This window comes from Phacochoerus africanus, chromosome 6 (genome assembly GCF_016906955.1).
Source record: "Phacochoerus africanus isolate WHEZ1 chromosome 6, ROS_Pafr_v1, whole genome shotgun sequence".
NCBI lineage: Eukaryota > Metazoa > Chordata > Mammalia > Artiodactyla > Suidae > Phacochoerus > Phacochoerus africanus.
In genome coordinates this window covers 120,945,083-120,965,360 of record NC_062549.1, presented here as the reverse complement: position 1 = coordinate 120,965,360, position 20,278 = coordinate 120,945,083, and the positions used below count along the sequence as shown (strand labels likewise).

At 38.1% G+C, this 20,278-nt stretch overlaps 1 protein-coding gene across 1 annotated transcript in view; it reads right to left on the bottom strand.

Annotated features, from left to right (window-relative positions):
• DPYD (dihydropyrimidine dehydrogenase) overlaps positions 1 to 20,278 on the bottom strand; it is a 787,163-nt gene that overhangs the window by 109,795 nt on the left and 657,090 nt on the right. Inside the window, exon 20 of the mRNA XM_047785223.1 lies at positions 906 to 1,085. Coding sequence (XP_047641179.1) covers positions 906 to 1,085 — 180 coding nt within the window. The remainder of the gene's footprint in view (positions 1 to 905; positions 1,086 to 20,278) is intronic.

Below are 20,278 nucleotides of genomic sequence, written 5' to 3'. Positions count from 1 at the left end.
AATTCTATAATGTTTCGCTTATTCTTTCTGAGTCCCTAACCCCGCCATCCAAGGCAGAGTACCCAGGGTTTTTGTTTTCCATTCTTTTTCATGTGACCTGTTTCAAGTTAAGATTCATTTGAATTATTAAATGCTTCCTTAAAGAATCTTTTTATACTTGCCTCTCTTTTTTTTTTTAAGTTAATTATTGATGTAGTGACAAGCTGAAAAGACTACGAATTATAATTTTTTCCTCCCCTCATTCAGGACTCAAGAAACGTCTTCTGACAATGGTTGTCTATTTAGAATAATACAAAGGAAATACAAAGGCGAAACGCTGAATGTTGTTTTAGAAAAGATTTGCTAAAATCATTGTATTATACAAAATGTAAATGTAGTGTATATTTCTCCGAAAATAGCAGTTAGTGAGAAAGTTGGGACATAACCTTTTGAGCCCAGGTTTAACCACATAGCAGAAACAGTTACAAAAGATACTGATTAGATTTTAATTTTAAAAACTTCATCATATTATTCAGGGCTCCAGTGATTTGATTGTCTTGAAAATAGAAAGGTAATGTTATAATTTCCAGAGCTTGTTAAAGAATAAAGAAATCTCCAGCCTCCCACTGGAAGGAATGCCAGTCATCACCACAGTAAGCAAGAATTTGGAGGCACTTTGCACTGTAAACTTCAATCTTTTTCTTTTATATGACCTTGCATTATATTGCTTTCATGAAAATGTAACTCACAGACCTATCATACAGTTGTAATCAAGTCTCCTTCAAAATGATTCCACTGTAGAAATCACATCCAATGGGCACTGTGTTTCCTCTGTTAGTGAGATTGTGGGAGGGCAAATAAGATCTGAAATAGAAAGTGACCACAGCAGAGGTCTCAAGGACAACCCAGGAGAGGTGACCACATACCTTTCCCATGAGTTCAGCAATACGAGGAACTGGTTTCCCTTTCTGGTGACTCTCGGTACCTGGACTCTGCCCATCCCAGCCTTGTAGTTCTTCAATGCTTTTCAGATAAAGCAAGGCTTTGAGGCCAGTGCAATAGTCTTGGATGACAGTGAAATCCTGATTCTGAACAGCACTGCATACCTAGAAAAGATGGAGCAACCAACCAAACATTAAACCAAGAGCTAATTCTCCAAAAGAAAGTCTCTTCCATAAGTGGTGCCGGGGAAACTGGACAGTTACATGTAAAAGAATGAAATTAGAACACTCTAGCACCATAACCAAAAATAAACTCAAAAATGGATTAAAAAGTTAAATATAAGATCAGATACTATAAAACTCTTATAGGAAAAGATAGTCAGAACACTCTCTGACATAAACTGTAGCAGTGTCTTTTAGATCCACCTCCTAGAGTAATGAAAATAACAAATAAAAATTTAAAAATAGGACCTAATTAAACTTAAAAGCTTTTGCACGGCAAAGGAAAACATACACAAAATGAAAAGACAACCCTCAGAATGGGAGAAAATATTTGCAAATGAAATGACTGAGAAGAGATTAATCTCCAAAATATACAAACAACTCATACAGCTCAATATAAAAAAAAAAAAACCAAACAGCCCAATTAGAAAATGGGCAGAAGATCTAAGTAGACATTTCTCCAAAGAAGACAGACAGATGGCCAAAAAACACATTAAAAGATGCTCAACATCACGAATTATTAGAGAAATACAAATCAAAACTACACCATGAGGTACTATCTTACACCAGCCAGAATGGCATCATCAAAAAATCTACAGACAATAAACTCAAAATGGCTGAAAGACTTAAATATACGACAGGACACCACCAAACTCCTAGAAGAAAACATAGGCAAAACACTCTCTGACATCAACATCATGAGTATTTTCTCAGGTCAGTTTCCCAAAGCAATAGAAATTAGAGCAAAAATAAACCCATGGGACCTAATCAAACTGAAAAGCTTTTGCACAGCAAAGGAAACCCAAAACAAAACAAAAAGACAACTTACAGAATGGGAGAAAACAGTTTCAAATGATGCAACTGACAAGGGCTTAATCTCTAGAATATATAAACAACTTATACAACTCAACAGCAAAAAAGCCAATCAATCAATGAAAAAATGGGCAAAAGACCTGAATAGACATTTCTCCAAAGAAGATAGACAGATGGCCAGCAAACACATGAAAAAATGCTCAACATCGCTGGTTATAAGAGAAATGCAAATCAAAACTACCATGAGATATCACCTCACACCAGTCAGAATGGCCATCGTTAATAAATCCACAAATAACAAGTGCTGGAGGGGCTGTGGAGAAAAGGGAACCCTCCTACACTGTTGGTGGGAATGGAAACTGGTACAGCCACTATGGAGAACAGTTTGGAGATACCTTAGAAATCTATACTTAGAACTTCCATATGACCCTGCAATCCCACTCTTTGGCATCTATCCGGACAAAACTCTACTTAAAAGAGACACGTGCACCCGCATGTTCATTGCAGCACTATTCACAATAGCCAAGACATGGAAACAACCCAAATGTCCATTGACAGATGATTGGATTCGGAAGAGGTGGTATATATACACAATGGAATACTACTCAGCCATAAAAAAGAATGACATCATGCCATTTGCAGCAACATGGATGGAGCTAGAGAATCTCATACTGAGTGAAATGAGCCAGAAAGACAAAGACAAATACCATATGCTATCACTTATAACTGGAATCTAATATCCAGCACAAATGAACATCTCCTTAGAAAAGAAAATTATGGACTTGGAGAAGAGACTTGTGGCTGCCTGATGGGAGGGGGAGGGAGTGGGAGGGATCGGGAGCTTGGGCTTATCAGACACAACTTAGAATAGATTTACAAGGAGATCCTGTTGAATAGCATTGAGAACTTTGTCTAGATACTCATGTTGCAACAGAAGAAAGGGTGGGGGAAAAATGTAATTGTAATGTATACATGTAAGGATAACCTGACCCCTTTGCTGTACAGTGGGGAAAAAAAAAAATCTACAGACAATAAATGCTGGAGAGGGTGTGGAGCAAAGGGAACCCTGTTGATGGGAATGTAAATTGGTGCAACCACTATGGAAGACAGTGTAGAGGATCCTCAAAAAACAACATAGAACGACCATATGATCCAGAAATCCCACTCCTGGGCATATATGTGCAGAAAATGATAACTTTAAAATAATACACGCACCCCAATGTTCATTGCAGCACTATTTACAACAGCTGAGACATGGAAGCAACCTAAATGTCCATTAACAGAGGGATGGATAAAAAAGATGTGGTACATATCCACCATAGAATATTACTAAGCCATAAAAAGCAGGAATAATGTCATTTGCAGCAACATGAATGGATCTAGAGATCATCATACCAAGTGAAGTAAGACAGTGAAAGACAAACATATGGTATCACTTATTCTTGGAATCTAAAAAAAGGATACAAATGAACTTATCTGCAGAATAGAAACAGACACATAGACTTTGAAAACAAACTTATGGTTACCAAAGGGGAAAGGGGGTAGAGGAGGAATGGACTGGGGATTTGGGACTCTCATACGTACCCTGTGGTACAGAATGACTGGCCAACAGGGAACTACTGTATAGCACAGGGAACTCTACCCAGTATTCTGTGACAATCTACATGGGGAAAGAATATGAAAAAGAATGAATGTGTGCCCATGTATAACTGAATCACCTTCCTATGCAGCAGAAATTATCACAACATTGTAAATCAACTATACTTCAATAAAACTTTAAAAAATGAAAAAAGAGCTAATTCTCTAAACAGACTCACTTTTAACATAGCCAACAAAATTTATGTGCCATGCACTGTTCTTTCTTAAAATTAAAAAAATATATAGTTCATTTACAATGTGCCAATTTCTGCTGTACAGCAAAGTGACTTGGGTATACACACACACATACACACACACACACACACACACACACACACACTTTTATATCGATTTCCATCATGGTCTATCCCAGGAGACTGGATATAGTTCCCTGTGCTGTACAGTAGGACCTGTTTATCCTTTCTAAATGGAATACAGGCACTGTTCTAAGCTCGGAGTGTCAGTCACCGCCTGGAGAGAATGGGAGCGGTAGGGAGGGGAAGGACCACAAAGGGCCACAGGGAAACTTTCAGAGACAAGGCATGCTTTCATCGACTTGATGTGATGGTCTCATGGGCACGTACGTATTTCCAAACATCATTTTGTACATTTTAATCACGTGCAGTTTATTGTTTGTCAGGTATAGTCAGTAAGGCTGTAAAGACTTAGGTCCAATGAGTTGAATTCCCAAGGATTTAAATTTGGCACATCTTAAGGATGAATGTTTTAACTCTCTCACCTTCCCTTCACTGAGATGCACTGCCCGGAAGTAGTTCTCAGGTCTGGAGGCAGCCACATGAGGCTGCAGGGCTGGCGATCAGTTAACTCCACCGGCACACGCACCACCGCCGACCTCTTCGCCTCATCTATTGTTTTCCTTCTTATTCACTGTGCTCCAATCACCTACGTCTTTCCCCTTTTCCTCAAATCTGCCACATTCTTTCTTGGCCTTAAAACCTCTTAAGATCTTGGTGCCTCGAAGTGCTTTCCCTCTGGCATATGGCTAAGGGCCCGTCTTCAGTCTCCTGGTAAATATCACTTCTTCAAGGAGGCCTCCAGGAACTCATAACAGGCCTTAAAGAAGGTGAAGGCCTGCTTTTACTCATGCATTTTTGACTTCTAACACTTGCAAGATGATTTGATTGGCAGCTCCCTCCCCCAATAGACTGAAGCTTCAGGAGAGAAGAACCTATATTTATTTTGGTCACCATGTTCTCCCCACTGACTAGCCCAAAGTCTGTCACTTGTTCTGCTCTTAATAAGTATTACACTGAATGAATGCATAATTCTGGAGAGATTTTTTTTTTTATGTGAGTGACCATTTGTTAGAAAAATAGGGATTTAATTCTAGAGTTAAGGAAAGTTAGATCTGAGAAATTAGGATCCTTCCAATAAAAGTATACTTGAGAATCTGTGTTAGATTTTAAGTTAGAGCTTCAAGTTAGTGGATTTAGAAAAACACTTCTGGAGTGATTATTTACAAAGATACTTCTCCAATTTCAATACCATACATAGACTCCAGGGACTCATTTACAAGTGTCAGTAGGAGCTCTTCACCCATGTGGCCCTCCATCACTTCAAATTCAAAATTTACCACATAGAATTCAATACCTCTTCGCATCCATATTTCAAGTCTTTCTAAAGGAACAACCATCCAAACAACAAAACAAAGCAAAGCTCATTTCTATTCCAGATGTTCTATCTCAATTTTCCCAGATGTTAAATTCTTAGTATATATCATAGTGCCTGGTCATGGCAGCCAATAAAGAAAAATCACGTCATACATAAATGTAGGTGAAGAAATACCTGAAAATAGGAGAATAAATAATATTCTATTTCAAAGTCTCTTAAAGCCTTCCAGGTCTTTTAATTAATACATTTTCCTGTCTCCTCATGCTTAGCACACTATCCTAGCTGTTATTAGGTTGGTTGAGAAAATTTATTGAAAACACACTAGGGGGGTCCAGAATAGGGAATGGGAAGTAGACAGAGACAGAAAAGGGGCAGGAAAAACCATACCTAAGAGTTCTCAGCAAGAAATGGCAGTGACTTCACGAAGGATGTGAAAAAGAAGGCCGAGTGTAGAATTCTGGGCATGAGTGTTGAGAAGGAAGACTAAGGAAGATCATGAGTGACACTGAGAAGACATCAAGTGCTGCATGAAGGTCAGCGACATCAGCGTAAGAGCGGCCGTCAGATACACGCGTCAAAGACTCTGATCGACACCTGAATTTGCGGGGGAGAAGCTCTGCCACAGGGCGGGAGCCATCTGACGGTGATGGAGGAATGGGTGAGAACTGAGGAACTGAAGAGATGGAGACAGACTGCTCCCGAGAAGGAAGACGGCTCAAGTAAGAGAAAGCGAGGAGCTGGGGGGGTAGGTAAGAGGGCTCTGAATCTGAGTTTTATACGGATGGAAACAGCTATGTTTTAGGGGGATGTGGTCATTTTACCTTTCAGAATAGGTCAGAATGACTTCTATATACTAAATTTCTATCAAAATTGGCTGAATGACAGTGTGATGAGAACAAAACAGTGTAGGATCTAACGCGAGGTGAGTTCTTACTATGGCTCACACGCTTTGTTAACTGTATTGAATGGACTGTACCATTTGGTCCTCAAAATAACGCCAAGAGGTGGGTTCAATTTTTAGCTCTATTTTACAGATGAGGGAAATGAGACTCAGAATACAAATGACTTGCCCCAGGTAGGCCAGGTGGTTAGAAAGTGGATCATACTACGTAGTTCATGATCATGCAGTCTGGGGTGACTCAGGTTTAGACATTCAACGAGGAAAAACTCTTTTCATGCAACTACAAGAATCTTTTCCTTCAACTGTTCCATGAACCAAACACACACACACACACACACAATGATCAATAATCTTCAACCCCAATATAACTATGTTTTGAAAAATCTCTACTCCTAGATGAAAATTGTCAATGTCCCTGTTTTATTTACTTCTTATTTGTATAGTATGAGTAAAAACAACAAACCAAAACCAAAAAGCGGAAATAAAACCCCTCCATTTCCTACCGTGAAGTGATGTATGTTATTACAGAGTAGAAAGAACACTGAGTAACCACTAAATATGAACAAAAATACCTTCTACAAAGTCCATTTATATTACATAAAAGTACGTTTCTCAGGAGGAACAATGTGAGCATTAATGAGAGCTGCTATGACTTTCTTAGAGTTGATTTTTCTGAACAATTATAAAGAACATCATTATAATTTCCTCCAAAGGATTTTTTTTAACTGTAGAAGTCAACGGATGCTTTACTCAATCTTCTCTGTTCACTGTGAGATTCCATTTTTTGTAGTATATGCTAATGGGTACACTTTAACTGTAGTCTTGAAATAGTTCACCATATGAACATAAGAGATCAGATTCTGAAAATCAAATCATATCATGTAATTTATGGGATGTTCACGACTGCCGTGAAAACCTGCAGCTAAAAGGACTATAGATGTGCGGCAGCGTGTGAAGAGTAAAGTTTAATCTCAATCCCCCCAGATTTTCCCAATGGTAAGAACAGAGAAACTACTTCTTAATTCACAAACACAGCAGAATTTGTATAGAGGAGACTCAGCCAAGTGGCGCTGGTGTATTTTGGAAGAACTTCAAACATGGAAGAACACGGCATGGCTAAAGGATAAGACGCCTTTTTTCCCTATCCTCTTGTATGTTCTTTATTCTACAGTGCTAGTTTTCCACATAATTGGGAGCTAAACTGAGTGTGCAAAGAGGACACAGAACTTGAAGAGGGAGGAGAGACTCTCAGAGGGCCACCGAGCATGGCTGTGATGGTATGCTAGGTTGGAAACCCTGGATGCCACCATCAGGCATGTGTGCAGAGGGGGGCCACTTCAGATATGTTTCATCATAAGGCAAATGTCACACTATATACATTCCTAAGGTGGAGTAACTTCATCTTTACTCTTTGTAAAATTAAACATTAATTTTTCTGGGAGTATTTCTTACAACAGAAACGTTCACAGATATTTCTTTTACATATATTCAAATGAAGATCCCATTTCTGTAGGTCTGTAGGTCCGTGTCTGTGACCAGCTCCCAGGTGGTGCTGATATTGTTGGTGGTGCTGATACGCTTAGAGGAGCAAGGATTTACGTACAGGTAGGGATGCATCTCAGCTCGTCCTAAAATGCTCACTACAAAGCAAAGTTCTTCCAGACAAATAATTTCTTGATTTTTACTATTAGATTGAAGCAACACTTCTGTGGCTCTTTAAAGAAGCACTACTCATAATAATATGTCACATCTGCAAAAACAAGAGTAATTTTTGAGTAAATAGTAATGAGACCTGAAATAAATCTTAGAATGAAAGCACACCTTTGGGACTAGAGCTTTGTCCATGGGATTTGATGCTCGGAAAATGGATTTGCTCAGAAAGGTGCCTTGTTCTTGCCTAACCTGCACTGATGACTTTATCTCTAGCTCAAAGGTAAGTGGTTCCCTTTTAAAACTCCAAACATGTAGCTGCAGTTCCTAAATGGGTGTATTTTATATGACATCTCTTAATTGTTTGTTTAACAGCTCTGATTAGGACTCTTAATAGCTGTTAACATGTTTGCTCAGGATAATTTGTAAGTTCTTTATGGTGAAGGCTGGTTTATCTTTCTTCGCAGCAGGGCATCAGGTGCCATTATAAGGATCATTGCCACCATTAATTATTTCCATAAGCGTGAATCTCCCTACAGTGAGCTGTTTTAAATGGGGGCCCTTGGGTTCTCAGCACGACCAGTTCTGTGCAGGGGCTGGGTAGGTGGTGGCCCCCTGTGCGGCAGGATGTGAGGTGTGCCATAAAGCTCCCGTGACCACTGAACAGTCTCCTCCAGGGGTCTGACACAGTGCCCTGAATTTTCACTTGAGATGCAGGCACATTTAATGGAAGCCTGTCTATGCTCAGCAACTGTAAAAATACCTGGGAGGTGACAGAGGGTTGTGAGGTGCTATTCTTTTCTCATTATTTCTCATTAAATGAGATTAAATATATTAATAGTAAGTTACCAACTTCCAGTGATTTATATTTTAAAAATCTCCTTTAAATACATTACTGCTTTCAATACTTGGGATAAAACTGTAAGTTTGGCAGGAGATAGAAGAGGCTTTTTACATTAACAATGGAAAGAGCCTGAACTTGAACTATTTCTTAAAGTCTAATTGAATATTTTTTTTTCTTTGGCCATAGTAAGTAGTATAGCCTAGGGGTTAAGAGTACATATGCAGAAGCGAGGCCGAGTCAGGTTCAAACTACAGCTTAGCTGCCGTTGTGTGAGCAAATTTCTTCACCTAAAAGTGGGGATTGAATGCTTAGCACATAGGAAAGTAAAAGGCAATGTATTTAAGTGTATAAACTAGTAGCTAGTACTTAGTAAGCTGGACTAGCACCGAAAGTAAATTTTGTAGAATAAAAAATCATTAGCGCATGAGTTAGACAAAATACAGTTTTTAAAATCTATACTTTTTTGGTCAAAGGCAGCAAAAGATAGTCGTGGATTTTATTTTCATTTGCATTAAGTAATGATCTCAAAAAAGCTCTGGTTTTTGCTGTCAGAAGACATGTTTGAGGCCCAACCCTGTCCTTCAGCCACTGTGTGACTGAGGCTAGCCTTTCAGCTTTCTGAGTCCTCTTCTCCCACCTCCCAATTTGAAAACAGTGGATGATAACATCTATTTCGTTCCTGTGAGGATGCGATTGTGTCATGTAGGTGGAACTGCCGTGTGAATTTTAGCATCATTCAGACAGAATGGTGCTTAACTTCAAAGTTATTACTGGGTGATCTAGAAATTAAAGTGCCTGGTAGAGGTCAAAGTGCAAAGTTTTACCTGTAAGGAAAAAGTCCAATTCCTTGGAATGTGAAAGACAAGGTACTAGAAAATTAGCAAACAGAATTTAAGTTGGACTAAAAATACTAATCCCGGATTAGCAGTGAGACCCTGCTGTGTAGCACTGGGAACTCTGTTTGGACACTTATGATGGAGCGTGATAATGCGAGAAAATAAAATGTGTACATGTATGTATAACTGGGTCACCACGCTCTACAGTAGAAAAAAAAATTGTATTGGGGAAATAACAATTTAAAAAATATATATATATATCTGTCTGAAATAGAAAAAAAAATACGAATCTCAGAAAAATAATTGGGCAGAGAAGAGTTCTATAGAGGTAGAACACCATGGGGTTGGCATGCTTTTTGTGTAACAGAGTAGTGCACATTTCACATGATATTATAAAATGTGACAAGTTTTTTTTTTTGTCTTTTTAGGGCTGCACTCATGGCAAATGGAAGTCCCCAGTCTAGGGGTTGAATTGGAACTGTAGCCGCTGACCTACACCTCAGCCACAGCAACGCTGGATCCTTCAACTCACTGAGCGAGGCCAGGGATTGAACCCACATCCTCTCGGATATCAGTCAGGTTCATCACTGCTAAGCCATGACAGGAATTCTGTGACAGAGTTTTAGAAATGTGTGCCATCAAGCTATATGCAGGTACAATATATGTTTAAATTTAAGTCCAAAATAGTTTCAAAGTTTTTAGAAATTCATTAGTAAGAGGCATATTGGAGAGTAACAGCATTTCAGCAAAAATGGGAATTCCTCTGCAGTGCTTATCATATTCCAGAATACACTAATAACAGAGTCTTATGTGGCTGGAAAAAGTTCAAGAATATTCCTGTGAACATGATTGACAGATGAAACACTGAATAAGAAGGATTATCAATCCAGTTCTTGACAATTGCCCAGATAAAGACAAAAAAAAAAAAAAGAGATTTGATGGAACTAGAGACTCTCATACTAAGTGAAGTAAGTCAGAAAGAGAAAGACAAATATCATATTATAGTGCTTATATCTGGAATCTAATATATGGCACAGATGAACCTTTCCACAGAAAAGAAACTCATGGACTTGGAGAACAGCCTTGGGGTTGCCAAGAAGGAGGTAGAGGGAGTGGGATGGACTGGGAGTCTGGGGTTAATAGATGCAAACTACTGCATTTGGAGTGGATAAGCACTGAGATCCTGCTGTATAGCATTGGGAACTATATCCAGTTAGTTGTGATGGAACATGATGGAGGATAATGTGAGAAAAAGAATATATGTATATATATATGTATGACTGGGTCACTTTTCTGTACAGTAGAAATGGACAGAACACTATAAATCAACTATACTGGAAAAAATAAAAATCATGAAATAAAAAAAGATTCAATGATCCCCCTTTACTAATCTATTTCGATAAATATTGTAAAACACCTGCAATATTTTTACATAGTGCTTTAGGGTTTCCAAAGACAGAGAATTTAGACATTTTTCAGACCAGCCTCCTTGTTTCACAGATGAGGAGTCCAGAAAGGTTAAATGAACTGTCCCTGGTCAAACACAGCTGGAGACATGCTGTCTCTCCCCTGGCCTGAAGCTCTCTTGCTATGGCAGTGCCCCTCTAAGTATCATCTCTTAGTACACACATCAGTTCTCAGAGGAAGACAGATGAGGTGCTATTAAAAGTTTAGTGAGCGAAGGAATGGAAACTAAACACTGAATGCTATGCCCCAACTCAAATGATTATTAGGTGGTAGAGTCAATGCTCAGATTTAGATCTGACCTCCTCCGCTTTTATCTTATTTCTGTGAATCTCAAAATCTTTTAATTTTCTTACATAGCTAAAGAGGTTCCTATTTATAATTTTCCTAAGAAGAGGCACATTATTGCAAAATGATGTCAGATTAATCATTTAATGAATAATGGCAGAAATGCACAGCTTTTTATAAGGTAGGATCTTAATAATGGAAGGACTACTTGAAGGTGTATGACTAGAACTGGAAAACAGACCTCTCCTGCTGTTGGACGAAAAACAGTTTCCAGTTCCATCCATCCACACCCACTGATTAAAAACATCAGATATTCTGTAGCCAGGGAGTCAGCAGTTCCTCGCTGAATTGAGTTCTGACCAGGACTGGCAAACAGATGTACATTGTGCTTTTGAAACGGGTGTACAGTACATACTGTGAAAGTGATCATTCAGAATAACAATATCCCCCTATGAGGTTTTGGTACACATAAACACGGCGCTGCTTACTAGAATTCATGAATAAAACACCAAAATTGTAATTTTTTTATAGGTGAAAAAGCCCCTGGAGATACACAGCACATAGGGAGCGAGACAGGGATATATTTGTATATCCACATAAAACCACAAATCTTAGTTGTTCTATCATGTTAGTTTCCATTTGTTGGAGCTGTACAACATCAAAGTTGTGATGTCCCTGTATATTGCATTTAGCAGTAATGTAACGGACTACGTGAAGAAATCAAAGTGAGAGTTTCTAAGTAGTTTCCTGGCAATTGAGACAGCAGGCTCTTTCATCTGCTCTGTAACTGTAGCAGTGCATTGATTTAAACTCCTTCTGAGATCTCAAATGCTTTTATACTCTTAGGTCTCTCAAGCAGCTTTTTTTTTTTTTTTTCAAAGTGATAAAATTCTAGCATTCAGCAGAATACCATCTTGTTTTTCCCAAAAGAAGAGGACTTATTTCAGCTTTGCTACTAAACTGCACAGGATCACTACGTAAAAGAGCTGTCCCAATGCCATCTTATTAAGAAATCTGGCTTTGAGTTCAGTTTTCTATGTTCTGATCATAGCAAATTGGATTGGGGAAAAAAAGAACAACAAACAAATAGTCCCACAGATGTTGTTTTTCAAAGGTTCAACTCAGAAAAAGCCCAATGGATATGCAGTTCAACTTATTAATTTTTTTCCAAGGTATCCTTTAATTGCTACTCATTGATAAATCCTAAAGGTTTGGGAATCATTTAATTTGTTTTGTTTTTGTATATCATCTATTTCGTTGTTAATTGCTTTACTCATCTTCTTATCTAGCCTTTTAAATTACATATTCTCTTGATAAATTCTAAGTGTGTGAATACCCCTCTTCCCCATCGAGAAGGAATTTTATGGAGCTAGATAGATTATATTTCAATGTCCACCTGGGGTCATTCTCTATCTGATTAATTTCTTAACCCCCATTCAGCCGAAGACAGACTAAAGAGAGTAAAGTGTTTCCAATAAAAGCAGGATCCAGACCAGATTTCACGGATCAGAATATATTTGACTATTTTACAAGTATGTTTTCAAAGCAGCACAGGTAATGGATCACCCACTCCACTACTATTCACAATAGCATCATGGGACTGATCTCTGTTGCACTTGTTGATGACACAACTTGACTGAAGATGGCCTGGGCTGATTAGTCAAAGGGATGTGCCCTGCAGGTGAGATTGTCTCTGAACCCTTCCTTGTATCTCTCCTTTACAAAGTCAGTTGCAACAGGATTCAGATCTCAATTATGACCTGAACTAAGACATAACGATCAAAAAAGAACCACACAGAGACACAGCACCTCTGCCCACCTTTTATGAGGGGCTAGAGATAAAATGGGTGAGCCAGGCACACCATGTAGGGCCAAAGAATGGTGGCTGGTTTCCTGCCTCTTCAAAGACATTGCTGTTGATGGCCCTGCTTCCCCACAGACATAAATATAAGACTCAAAAGACTGAGGTGAGAGCTGGAGTCTTCTGCACATCAGGGTCCCATGAAGCCCATGCTTTGGTTAGGGGCTAGGGCTGCAGTTTGAGGAAGCTTGGCTGCTTTTGCTTCAGAAGCAGTAGGATTTTTTCTACTAAAAAATTTCTCACCATCCCAGGCTATTGCCGTGGTGCCGCATCAGTTACCACAGTAATTTTCAATTACTCTGCAGCAACACAGGTGGTGGTGCAAGGGTTTCAAGTAGCACTGTGCAAGCTCAGCACCTCCAGGGATAAAAGTGGGACAAGAAATGGAAACTAAATGTCCAAACAATAGCTGTCAGATGACTCAAATCCATAATTTTAGGCAATCTCTCTTTTTCAACAGAGACAACACAGCTGTGAAAACTTGACTTACAATATCATTTACTAAAATACCACAGTGGTTTGGATGACAGAGGAAAATAAGTCATAAGGCCTAGAAAGGAAATGTCTTTTGGGCAAATTACTCCTTGGAAAATTTTTTCTGGACCTTGACGATGGATGAAGGTACATGGTTACTCAACAATATAACCAGACATTGATCATTCCAAGAAAAGAGGACTACCTGCCTGCCACGAGAAAAATGTTGTTAACGTGAAAATAGCATCTCAAATAATGTTGTTCACCTCTTACCTCAAAGAGCTTACAATTCAGTAGTTGATTTTATGGTTAATCAATCATTGATAAAAACACAAATTTGTGAGAGTTGTGTGTAGCCATTATCAATCAGTCTTGACATAGCCTGGGACCAAAAAGTTAGACAAAGTTCAGCTGATTAAGAGTGAATGCTCTACCAATAAAGTGCTACCAAAAAAAAAAAAGAAAAAAAAAACTTGACAATGTTCAAGTTAATATGCTGAAAGCACTGTATATACCTATAAAAGGCTGAAGAATCAAAGAAAAATGGTTTGTAATTTTTAAAAAGATTTGTTCTTTTTAAATGTGAAAGGCCTAAAGACAAAGAACATTAAGGGCCAACTGTTCTTAATTATTTTATTACACAGGTGGAAAATACGAGACTTAGAAAGTTTGTGGCCTTGTGGAAAAACCAATGAAATGTATGCTAGGTTTTTATACTCTAAATCAATGAAGACCAGGAGCCTAAAAACAAAACGCCTGGCTTTCAGTTTCCAAAGATGTATTGCTGGAATATGGTTACAGATGAATGAATGCGATGACCAAATGAGTAGTTTTATTTGTGCATTTCTCACTGAAAGGGCGCATAGTTTATGATTTGTGAATGTGACAGTTAACCTGAAGAAAGATTACAAATGGCAGTAAAAGTTCTAGGCTGAGGGTTTTAGGAGGATACTTAGAGGTGATCATATAATTTCCCGTCCAAATGATGACACTTGAAAGTAAACAAAGAAACTATTAATGAAAATACCAGGCCAGGAGTTCCCGTCATGGCTCAGTGGTTAACAAATCCGACTAGGAACCATGAGGTTACGGGTTCAATCCCTGGCCTTGCTCAGTGGGTTAATGATCTGGTGTTGCTGTGAGCTGTGGTGTAGGTCGCAGACAAGGCTTGGATCCCTCATTGCTGTGGCTCTGGTGTGGGCCAGCGGCTACAGCTCCGATTAGACCCCTAGCCTGGGAACCTCCATAAGCCGCTGGTGCAGCCCTAGAAAAGACAAAAAAAAAAAAAACAAAATAAATAATAAATAAATAAAATTTTAAAAATCCCACTCAAACACTTTAAAAAAAAAAAAAAAACAGGCCAATCAGCATAAATTAGAGGTGTCCTGGACAAAATTAGATCTATGATTTCCTTACTTATTAGAGGGTCTCTGTCCCCCTGCCCAGTTGAGAGTGGAGAGAGAGTTTCACTTATGTTCTGTCACCTCAGGCTTGGCTTAATATTCTGATCCTTCAGGTACTTAGGAGGCCTTGGACTATTGGATTGAAGTCACAGGCCTTTATTGTTTATGTGGGGATTTTTTTTTTTCTTTTTTCTTTTTAGGACTGTACCTGCGACACATGGAGGTTCCCAGGCTAGGGCCTGAATCCAAGCTACAGCTGCAGGCCTATACCACAGCCACAGCAACGCAGGAGTTGAGCCATGTCTGCGACCTTCACCATAGCTCATGGCAGCCTTGGATCCTTAACCCACTGAGCGAGGCCAGGGATCAAACACTCAACCTCATGGTTACTAGTCAGATTTGTTTCTGCTGGGCCACAACAGGAACTCCAACCCGGGGATTTAGCATCCTGAATACCTGACCTGATCTAGACGATGTTAGGTTTACAGGGGCCCTCTCCTCAGCCTCCACGAGTCTTTTGGCAGAAGAAGAATCAAGAAGGACAGTCATAGTGATTGAGGACTGCCCCAAATCTGAATCCTGTAAGCCAGACAAAACCTTAAGGGTGGGAAAATTTGATACACCTTACATATCAAAAATTTGATATGCCTTACATATTTAATAGTCTGTTCTTTTATAACTGTCATTTCTTTACACTTTACTCAAATTCCTTTAGGTTTACTGTACTTAGTGCTTATTAACTTCCAACCATTTAGCTTAATAAGTTCACTGAAGCACCACATTTAAAGTTCACAATAATGTCATGAAATAAGGGTTATTATTTACTTCAATTAGCAGAGGGTAATCCTGGGTAAACAGAGGATCAGAAATTAAGGAACTTGACTAAGCTCACACAGCTAATCGATAGTAGGGCAAAAGTTCAAATCCTAGGCCAATCTGCTCCTAGGCCCCTTTATCATCACTACTATGCAATCCTGCTTTTCAGTTTTAACTACTACAGGACGCCTAGGCTCTCATGTGAAAACATGGATAAGTAAACTAATGAATGAACAAGCAAATGTTGTGTTATATATGATTTTATATACATATATTATAAATATGTCTATCTATCTATCCATCTATCTAAAATGGACTCTTGTGAGGATTCTATCAAATAAAAAAACATGTGAAAGTCCAGTTCGGTGCCTAAAGTACATGTATGGTTGTCATCATTGTTTGGATCTCATTTACCAGCTTTTGGAGACACGGTAAAAGGATAGGTGATCTATCTGTTTTTTCATCGGTGGGTACTCAGTATTTAGCTCATAAAGATTTGTGCTTGGTATGTGATTTGTTCAATGAATCAATGAATGAAGCAAGATAAAGAGATCATAGTAATACCATTCAGTGGTGAGCATAATTCTCTTTTGTTTCTTGTCAATAATACATTTTTTTCTCCCTCTACTTATATAACTATATCATAATTCACAATTCACACAAACCCATGATAAGATATTTTTATTTGATATTTGACAGCATTTAGAGTCGGTGTCACTTATTGCACCATTAAATATTAATTTCTTTGCATTATTAACTATTTTCTTAGTATGTGACTGTCTTTCCAGGATGCAAAGAAGCAGCTCTATTTCTCTAGTATTTTTTTGATACTCAGTGCCAAACTTGAGAGAGTCCGTTTTGCGGACTATTGCTTATCTCCTGGTTCCACTTTGGATTCCTGAATCTTGACAGGAGCTGTCATTTGATTTTTCTCTTCTGGTAGTCTCCTTTAATAACAACTGGATAACTATGTAATTTATTATTCCATAAAGACCTCATTTAACAAAGCTTGAACATATAGTGCCATGACCAATGTGTGCAATGTTCTAAACTACTGATTTTCACACATATATGTATATATATTCAAATATTCAGATACAGCAATCTAGATCTTAGCTAGAGTGAAGCGCAGATAAAATAGAGCCAAGAAACGCTAAGGGAAAGGTCTCTATGTTGTTTTGTGTCTGGATTTTCTAATTTAATTTTTTAGTTCCAGGCCAGTCCAGTTGTCTCCTTGGTTCAGGATCCATATTTTCATTTTCAAGAATTCTTTCTCTATCTTTGATTAGTTCAAGTTCATCCTTTAAATTTTAAGTTCAGAATTTATCAACTTTGTCTAAAAAGTTCATGGTATAAAATCAAGTTTACTACTGAACAGATCTGTGGAAATACTGGCATTTAAGATAATTTGCCCTCCTCTAATACATATCCTGCAAAATTGCTGCATTTTCCCAGTAAGGACCTTCTCTCTCTCTCTGCTTGAGCTATAGCCAGGGGCGTCTGATAGATCATTCTAAATGTTTTTTTACAAGAAACACAATTTTAAGACATAATTACTTCAAAAAATTTTTGCTCTGTTACTCAAAAATTATCCACTCATTCATTATTTTTTCATTTACAGATATTAATTTATGAACCAGTCCTCTGGTTTCTTTTCAAATTCTATTATGCAATAAAACTTCTGACTGTAGCAGCCTGAGATTATACTGTTTGTTTTCTATCTGTCAGAATGAACCTTTCTCAAAAAGCTGTTGTCAGGACCAAATAAGATAAAAATTATGAAGTATTATTTCCCAGGAAGGCTTTCTTGGTATATGTGCGGCATAATGGAGCTCATGCAGAGGTTAGAATAACCATTCATGTTTTTAATTGTGTATCTTGATGTAAAACTGGTGCCTTTTGAGTTTTCTTTCCATGATGATTAATTTCTAAGATAAGTTACTAAGTTAAGCCCCAGGACTAAAATGATCACATGTGTGTTGCAAACAATTAGCTTATCACACAGAGACAAATATGTAAGATAGGATGTGGAGATCAAGAAATGACTGCACTGCGGTTGTCATGCTTTGACAACTAAAATCTGATTTGCTCCCCCTCCAAAGATCAATATACTGCAAGTTTTAAATCACTTATCGAATATAAATTAGAATGTGCATATTAATTAATGAAAAGATAAATAAGGGAAATGAGGGTAGGTGAATTTTATATGTATTACACTTCAGTCTTATCCATAAAATGTCACACTGTAAATTAAACTATTGCTTACATCCTGAAGCTGTTATGAGGAATATCACCTAATTACATAATACACTGAAATGCAATAGAAATGGCTTATTTTTTTAAACTCTCTTTAGATTACTCACATTTACTTGGTGTGTCTCAGAGACATCAGGCCCTATGAATATGCAACATTATTCTTAATTTAGCTCTGTAAAACCAGGCGTGTGCAATGTGTGGTGTGTTTGGCCATACTGAATTCACCAGCGATTAAATTGATTTTAGCTTGCATCATTGTTTTCAGGCCCAGTGATGAGTCATGGAACTTTTCTCCAACCTCATACATATTACTGCATCTGGTATCATCAGGATGGAATGAACATCCAGGATGTAGTGATTGATTTAGGGAGATGATAATGAGATTATGGCTCATGCCCTTAAAGCATGACAACTGAAATCCTATCATTTTCCACATGAGGAAATATGCTAAATATTATAATATCTGACAGGTCTATCACTGTGGGATTAAGCCAGCTATCTGAAACAGGTTTGATATTTTGATCTTTAGACATATTATCTTCTCTAACAAACACAGCATAATTTATTTGGAGATAATGAAGGTTTATATTTGCATACCCAAACTGTTAACTCCAAGAAGTTTTTAGGTCCTTTTGGTGCACATCTGTCAGCTTAAAAGAAGCAAACAACCATCACTGTCTTTCTTTCCTCTGATTTCATGGGGCGGGGTCAGTAAAGAGAGTAAGAGAGGTGTTTATCTAGGAATATGTATGCTTCAGACCAGGAGAATCTGGTTTGAAAGTTTTCACAAGAGCCACAAGTCTCAAAAATATTAAATGTATGGGAAATCTGATCACTTCAACACAACAGAGAAGCAATATTTCCTGAATATTTAAAGAAAATGGGAGTTAGGAAAATGGATGAGCACGTTTTTAAAGACTAATAAATTCAGTCCCCTCCCCTTTAGAAAGAAAAGTTTTTCTAGACCTTTTATTTACTTTATTTAAAAATATACATTTGCTATAATTTTTATTTCTTTTCATCTTCTAACACTATCTTCCAGAACTCAACTACACACACACACACACACACACACACACACTCAACTTTAGTTACAGAGTTATAACTGGAGTTACGGAGTTATAGCTAAAGTTACAGAGTTTATCTGTCTGTCTATTGTGAGATAGACAGAGAGATAGATATATTGAGAGAGAGAGAGCTAAGAATGATAAGAGGTAACTGAAACTTGCCTCTGAACAATTCAACACCCAGATGCTTACTATTTCTAAACATTCACTGATATAGGCACTTACCAGCTCTATCCACAAGCATGTATCCATGTATCTACTTTGTGCCTAATCACTGCCAGGCACTCATAAGAAATGAAAAGGAATATACTCCTAGCTGGGAGAGAAGATATACATTTATGGGTTACACATGCATTGGAGGCTTGGTACATCTCTGGAAAGTAGGATAGAAAAAAGGAGATGAAACTGCCCATCTGACATCTCCACTGAGACGTCTCCTAGGCATCTTAACTATAGCCAGAATAGCATTCTTTTTTTTTTTTTCTCCAGGCTTTTTATTTCATTTTATTTTGACAGCACCCACAGCATGCATAAGTTCCGGAGCCCAGGATTAAACCTGAGCCACAGCAGTGACAATGTCGGATCCTTAACTCGCTGAGTTACCAGGGAACTCCCAGAATAGCATTCTTAATTTTCTCACTCATTACAATCTATTTCTCCAACAGACCCAAATCTAGGAATTATTCATTCCTTTTTATTCCTGCCCACAAAAGTCTCACCTCTCAACAAGTTTTGTTGCACTCCTTCAAATACATATTGTGAACTGCTTCATTTCTCCCCACATCCATTGCTTTTTGTGATTCAAACCCATCATCACTTGGATTTATTGGAATAGTTATCACCTTCCAATCTTGGCCATCCCCCAATTGTCTACACAACCAGAATGATCATTTTACAGTACAAATGGGATCATATTTCACCACTGCTTAAAACAAGCCATGCCTCATCTCTCATCTAAAAATGGACACACCTGAAGTAACACCTGATAAAACACTATTTGATCTGGTTCCCGCTCACCTCTCTTCCTCATGCCCACCATGCTCTCACAACACTGGCCCTTTATGATCACACCAGAACACAGAATGCCTTTTGTCATTCATGCCTTTAGTTTTGTGTTCTCCGTATTTTCCTGTGGCTGGGTGAATCTCCTTATTCAGTTGTCCTCTTAAACGTCACCTCTCTAGAGAGAACTT